The 7,217-nt window shown below is 44.5% G+C and overlaps 1 protein-coding gene across 1 annotated transcript in view; it reads right to left on the bottom strand.

The window, feature by feature from the left end:
- The window catches only part of THBS1 (thrombospondin 1), a 17,710-nt gene extending 10,725 nt beyond the window's left edge, over positions 1–6,985 (bottom strand). The window contains exons 1-7 of the mRNA XM_019518976.1: positions 6,886–6,985; positions 6,554–6,646; positions 5,111–5,688; positions 4,442–4,517; positions 3,974–4,170; positions 2,710–2,835; positions 1,102–1,195 (exon numbers count right to left, since the gene is read on the bottom strand). Coding sequence (XP_019374521.1) covers positions 1,102–1,195; positions 2,710–2,835; positions 3,974–4,170; positions 4,442–4,517; positions 5,111–5,688; positions 6,554–6,620 — 1,138 coding nt within the window. The 5' untranslated portion in view covers positions 6,621–6,646; positions 6,886–6,985. The remainder of the gene's footprint in view (positions 1–1,101; positions 1,196–2,709; positions 2,836–3,973; positions 4,171–4,441; positions 4,518–5,110; positions 5,689–6,553; positions 6,647–6,885) is intronic.
- Between the last annotated feature and the right edge of the window lie 232 nt (positions 6,986–7,217).

Genomic DNA, 7,217 nt, shown 5'->3' with positions numbered 1-7,217 from the left:
GGGGGGGGGGGGGTTTACTACACATTCATAGATAGATTAGTGTTATTCTTTGTTCACAGTTCAGTTACTGAAAGTGTGTTTGGGACCTAGACAGTGGAGTTGTGGGTGTTTCATCATTAGAATCTTTTTATAAAATTTATAAGAACTGTATTATATGCATCGAGAAGAGAGATCTCATCAGGAAAACCAGTTAAAGAGTACTGTTTTTTTAGGAGATTTTTTTAAATGCACTTTGTGGGCAGAGAGTATTATTCTGTCTTAAAATTAAAAATCATATCAATTCTCTCCAGGAACCAGTTTGGGACTATGTAAACAAGGTTTAGTTCATCATTCTATAAAATTACAATCAAGAAAGTTACAATTACTCTACTTTGAAAGATGTCCACTGAAAATCCAAGTGATTTAGAGAGCATTTATGTTCTAATAGTTTCAGAATGCTCCAGTTCTAGTACTGAGTTCAGACTAGATTTAAGATTTTTCTCCCCAGTGGCATATACTGCAAATCCACTTGTGGAAATGCACCCTTAATGGCAGTCCATCCAAAAGAACATAATGCATGTGCTTTAAATGTACATTAGCCTATTTTCATGTACATGTGCTTGCAAATCCACATGAAAATAGGCCAAATACACCTTTTCCAGTACCTCACAATGGAGGTACTAGATTTAACATGCATTACCTAAAGCACATTAATGAACATATAGACACACCCCAAGAGACATTCAGAGGTAGCTTGCTGCATGTATAAACATTCAACCCATCACTTCTTTGAGTAAAGACAGACTAGGTATAGAATTTACTGAATGTCTGGAGTGTCCTCATGTTTCTAGGAGAACAGAGGTAATAGCTTCAAGAAATGACTATTAGAATTTAGTAGAGCAAGATTCTGAACTACAGCCTATTTAGAAGAGGCCAGCATAATCATTTGAGAGAGTCTCAGTCAACAGTTAATCATAAGCAGTGTAAGGCTAATGGTACTTCTGTGGTATTATCCTATAACTGGATTATAGTATCTAGAATAATTTTTAGAACAGTAGATCTAGTAAAATGGGACGAATGGAACACATTATACAGCAGTGTTAGCCATTTTTAAGTACTTACGCCAGCATCGTGGACAGCACTCTCCATCAGGAACAGTGGCATTGGAACAAGGCATGAGAGGACATGACACTTTCCGGCATATGGTGGCAGAGTTCTACAAATAAGAATTAAGCACATAAAAAAAAAAAAAATTTAAAAACTGGGAATTCTGGATTTTTAGCTGAAGAGTGCAAGAGAATCATGGCAGCGCTTAAAGAAAAAAAAAGATTTAATGTTAAATATAGTACATGGCTTCTTGTGGCTTAGAGCTAATACAGTAGCAGTATTTGTTCAGTCACTTGTAACAGTTTTCTCCCCAAGTTATTCTTCAATTATTTTTCAGTCAAGGGTGAAAGTGTTGTGGCTTTGGATAAGTTAACCAAGGGAAAAAACTGCCAAAATGTAGGAGTCAAACTTTATGGTAAAGTCAGACTTTAGAGAGAGAATGAACAAAGATTTTGAAGGTTTCTTGATTGTTTGTTTATCTGAATTTAAACTTAGTTATATGGGTAAAAGATAAAAGCAAAGTTAGTGGAGTTGGCTCAACCCCCCCTACCCAAACAATTCATAAGTTATACTTTGATGGTCTTGATCTGAGCCAAGAGACAGAACAAGAACATATACCTCATCTGAATGAGAACCAAAATGCAGTGTGCATTTTTGAATATTTTGTTTTTTAAAAAGGACAATAGCAACAGCTGGGTCACAGGGATAGCCTGGCTATTACAGGCATTTTCCCCACTATTTTCAAGTACAGTAATTCCTACATGTAGAAGGGTGGGGAGGATTATAATACCACCAACAGGATACAAGTTGGAAGCTTGTAAAGATCTACAAAACAAAAACACCCTCTTATTCAATATAGATCCTTGGCCAAAGCCAAGTACTGCATAGCTACAAATACATATCCATATACTTTTAATACTTAGCCTGTGCTTTCCAAATTGAAGTAGAAGACTTGATGTGGTAGATCTGTACCCCAAAATATATTTTAAGCCAAATGTATAAATAAGATTGAGTAAGATCATACAAGGAGCTTGAAAGCCAAGTGTGAAAAATTACATTTAGCATATCTTACAACACTCCACTGGAACAGGGCATGAAACTAGCAGTTAAGCATATGACATAGGAACTCTTTGCAGGCCTCAAACAAAAAAAACAACCCCTAAACTGAATGCAATTCAGTTTGGGGTTTTTTTGAGTCAGACTTTTCTTTCAATACATCTGGTTTTCCTGCAAATGGAAAAGATGCTTGCCTATTAAGTCAGAAAACAGTGCATTTTGAGGACAGAATCTGGAACCAGAGTATTTAAGGAAGGAAGCAAGCAAGCATAGTAGCTGCTATAAAATTGGTTTTGTGTAAATATACAGGCGTTTCCCAGATTACTAAAATAGATATGGTAGTGTACCACTGCATCAGTTTGGTATACTAGCATACTCCACCTCTAAAAATGTGTCTTTAGAATCAGCATATGAAAGCCACATTTATAGCACAAGCAAATACATTACTGGTTGAAGATGAAGTGAGTCTATTTTGGATTAGGATTCACTTTTACACAATGAGTGTCATTTAGGCAGATGTTGCCAATGCCAAAGCATACTGAGACTATGAATTTTGAAAGTCTTTACCTGGCAAGTACATTCAGTGCAGCTGTCAATAGTCCACTCTTCTTTATTTTTGTGCAGAATTCCATTGTGAATGCACACCCCAGGAGTGATCTGGGCTACTTTGGCAATGAATTCATTTTCTTCAGTCTTAGTGAAAGAAAAAGAGACAGAGACTAGGGACAGAAGTAACACATAGGGCATACTTACACTAAATGTTTGCTGCAGAATTGACTAATTAGCCCTGCAATAAAGTGTCTCACATCTGCACATGCAGTGCTATTAGACAGGAGTAAACTAACCAACTCTGCAGCAGTAAAAGCAAGTAACATCCTGCTGTGGCAGGAGTTTTTTTCCCCCCTTTCACAGCAACTCATGTTTAGATGGAGGGGCTGGCTGGGGCACACATGTGCTTCAGTGTTGGGACTGCCTACTAGCCAACCCTGCACTGGAGCACCCTTGTGCCACAGCCAACCCTTCTGCAGCATGTTGAGCTGGGCTGGAGCAGCCCCAGGCTGACTCCCTGGGCCCCCTGCCAGCCAGAGCTGCTCCATCTCGGCTCAACATGCTGTGCTCCCAGGCATGCACGTACATGTGGCACCCATGAAGCAAGCAAAAGCTTTTGCTTCAACTTAACTGCACATCATGATGTGCCCATAAACCAGTATAAGTGTTTGTAAACAAGTTCAAATCTGTAAACAAAAGGAGTTCAGTGCATACAGATTGCTTTCAAAGAAGTGTCTGAAACTGGTTTAACTGGTTGGATGCATGTGAACTGATTTAGGTTAAAATCCGTTTATTGAACTTGAAAGAGGAGATCTGGGACAGAAGTTAACTCACAGTTCTTAAGCATCCCAGGATGCTTTGCACTTTCCTGGTGAACCCCTCCCCACCCTTGCAGGGTGGGCGGGCTAGCCTTTGCCCAAGCTCTCTGCTCCAGCCAAGCAGGGAGGCATGCTCTAGCACCCCCCCCAGTTTCTGGCCTGGGCCACTGCAGGCAGGCAGCTACATTTCCCGAATCAAAAGTGAATCTGTTCACTTGCTTATCAGTTCAATCTATGGAGCTTAGACTAACTTGCAAAGATTGAATTGATTTGGTCTTGGGCTTTTTGACTACCTGTACTTGGCCTAGGGGTGCTTTCTGTGCTAAGTTTTACTTTCAGCTTCACTAGATGTGTTGGGGGGGGGGCGCAGGGAAGAGATTGACTGACTTATAAGGCTCGAATAAACAATTTCACTTACTAAATCCTACTTTCTGGAAATGGTTTTGAATGCAGTTGGCACTTACCACTTTGCGCACTCTGTCTTGAAGAGTTGTAACCATGGACCGTAATCCTTGCAATTCCACAAACATATTTGTGAGTTCATCACAGGAAAAGCCACAGATGGCCTGGATGTCCTTTGTTTTGTGGCCAATATAGTTGGTACGTATAGCTGGACTGGAGCCGTTGATTGGATTGTCCAATGTAATGATAGCACTAGTGGCTAAAATAATAATAAAATTAAAAAGACCCCAATGTACACCACACAAGAGAGAGGCATTTTCACTGTCTGTATTGCTGGAAGGATGCCTACCACTCGCTAACACAACTGTGTCTCCAGGTTCATTTGTCTCTCTACAGGAAATAATTTTTTAAAATGCAATTCTGGTTTGCATTTCAACCTACATTTAAAATTCTAGTCTCAGTTCATCTTGCTATTATACCAAGGGATCCTATTCTCAATAGGGCATAGATTCAAACAGTTGTATACTTACAACTTGAACAACCTTTATTCCTCAGGATGGCTTCCAGGGTTGTTCCAAAGACAAAACGCACATTCTGCAGTGCTCCCTGTGTGGAGAAGAAGAATTATGGCTTTTTTCTTTAAAAAAAGAAAGAAACAAAACCACAAAAACACACACACTCCTTCCTGTAAAGAGATGTGTGTGTTTGAGGAAATCAGCAATTATGTCAACATTTTGCTTGTAGTGATCAGATATTAGTAAAGTTAGTTGGAAGTTAGCCAGAAATATAGACATAAGCCATACTTCTGGGAGAAAAAAAGCCCCAGAGTCAGGAAAAAAAAAAATGTAACTCCCTGGACAAATTATGTCCTCTTCTCCTTTCTTATATTTCTAGGGTTTGAGCATTCATATACTTAAATTGGTTAGTTGGCTATGTATTTTTTTCAGAAGCTTCAAGCCCTAGATTTGCCTTAGGAGACTGACCTCTAAGAAACCTTAGCATGTAAGCATTCAAGAAGATTTAGAAACTGTTAGTGGACAACTTATTACACAAGCCATAAGTGGCTGCATGCCTTCCATTCTCTTTGGCAGGCTTCTGTACGAGTCAAAGTTGGTTGCATGTCTATTATGCTTTTAAGAAATCCCCTTTTGGGGAGGAGGAATATGCTGATGACCAACACATGGCAGAAGAAATCTTACCTGGAAGTTGTCATTGACTCCCCCCTTGGCAACGCGGAGCCTGGCACTGGTGGCCAGGTCCCTGGTGAAAATATTCTGAATGGGAATATCCAGCTCAGCATTCTCCATCTTCTCACACCCTACATAGAGCTGGGCACGGTCCTCCTGCACAAACAGGGTGATATTCTTCCAGTGCCCATCAGCCAGCATGACATCCTCCACTGACACGACCTGCTGCTTGCCATCGCCCGATAGGCTCAGGTCCAGGGTGTCTGCCTTGCCATTGGATACCAGGTTGAAGACATGGCCAGAGCCATCCTTGCGCTCCACAGCCAGCAGTGCGCCACGGCTCTTTTTGGGCTGCCGGAGATTGGCCAGCAGAATAAAGCCCTTCTCAGCATAGATGGCATCCAGCAGGTCTTGGAACTTGTCATCAGAGACAGCAGGAATGCGGCTGGCATCCTCAATGCGGTAGGCAGGGCTTGAGATCTCAGCTCCCTTCACCAGATACACCCCTAGTGCCCGGCGCCCAGGTGCCTTACGAGTGATGCCAATGAGCTCAAAGAGGTCAAACACGCTATTATCATCTCCCCCGGACTCTGCAGAGAAACCAGGGCAAATATCATAAGTAAGGTGCCAACCAGCTGTGTAACCCCTGGGCAGCGGGAAGAATCTGAGGCAATTGAACGCTGCAAAACCAGCACAGTCCCATGACACACAATGTATCAGTAAAATGGGGGGGGGGCGCCAGAAATCGAGCAATGGGCATTGCAAAGAAAGAGAACCTTAAGTTCAGTCCATCATGGGAATGGGTGAGGGGGAAGCAGAAGGCAGGGATAACACTGGATTTCAGTCCCATGAACGAGCTACTGTGCCAAAGGGGCTTTTTTAGGGGTGCTGGTAGCACAGGAATGTCACTGAAACATTGATTAATGTATGAAGGACAGTGCAGTACCTCAGTGGGCTCTAACAGGGGGAAGTGCTCAGAGTGCCCACACCTACCAGAGCCCGTTCTAGACTGCAAAAGATCTCCCTCATCCGGCACAGCCATCCCAACAGCTACAGAGACTCGCTTTGTAGAATTCCCTACAGCCAGCGCTGGGACATCAGGCACCATAGGGATGGGACGAGCCTGACAGATTGTTTGCTTTAAGCTACCTCCTCAGCTACATCCTCACCCCCTAAATGATGTGGGAAGGTGGATAAGCCACAAGCTACTTTGAAATTCATGAGGGCTCAATACTTTGCCTGAAGAAGACAAGTTCTGGGAAGCGGGGGTTTTGCTGTTCCCAATTTGGATATTCCTCAGGTTAGACATTTTGGCGGTCAAGAGATTTCCTTTCATCCCTTCAAAGCCAGCACCAGACATCTCAGAAAGCTTGTTAAAAAAAAAAAAAGAAAGATCCCTGCCTGCTACTATCCACTAAATAAGTGCCAGATGCAGAATCATGCCAGCGCTCTTACCCGCAATCCGGTTGGCCTCACAGATGCCCAGCACGAGAAGGAGCACGAGTCCGCTGGACACCCCCATGGCAGAGCGCAGGGTCTCTAACCCACCTTGGAGAGAGCAGAAAGGGAAGAGTCACGGGGCCGTCCGTCCTCACACTGGAGAAGGGGGCAGGTGCGGAGGGCGCACGGGACGCGCAAAACACACTGGAAAGCTCCGAGCTGTCCAGGTAGGGGATGCCCAACAGCACCCGCGTACACAGCACACGTACAGGCTGACATCCTTCCCCTCTTTGCCTCGATTTTCTCGCCTCAGGAACGACCCGGGCGGGAGGCTGCTGAGCACTCACCTTCACACGGGAGAAAGAAGAGGCGATGAGATCCCAGATGCAGCGCAGCTCCCGCCTGCCCGCTCCCCGCCGCGGTACTGCCGGCTCCTGGCGCCGCGCTGGCCTTTAAGGGGTCGCTCGCATTCCTGAGGGCCCCGCGGGCCAATCAGCGGCGGGCGGGCAGGAAACGGGCCGGGCCGGGCTGAGGTGACCTCACGGCGCGGGAGTTGCGGGGCGCGCCAGCAACACCGGACACCCCGGGAAAGGCAGTGGGGGGCGGGCCGGGGTCGCCTGCCCGCTCACCCGCCCCCAGGAGGATGCTGCCGGCCCCTCTCGGCCGGGGCTGCCCCGCG

Source organism: Gavialis gangeticus, unplaced genomic scaffold (assembly GCF_001723915.1).
Source record: "Gavialis gangeticus isolate Ggan-Ray unplaced genomic scaffold, GavGan_comp1, whole genome shotgun sequence".
NCBI lineage: Eukaryota > Metazoa > Chordata > Crocodylia > Gavialidae > Gavialis > Gavialis gangeticus.
The sequence above is the reverse complement of the archived record's forward strand: the minus strand, read 5'-3'. Positions and strand labels throughout refer to the sequence as shown.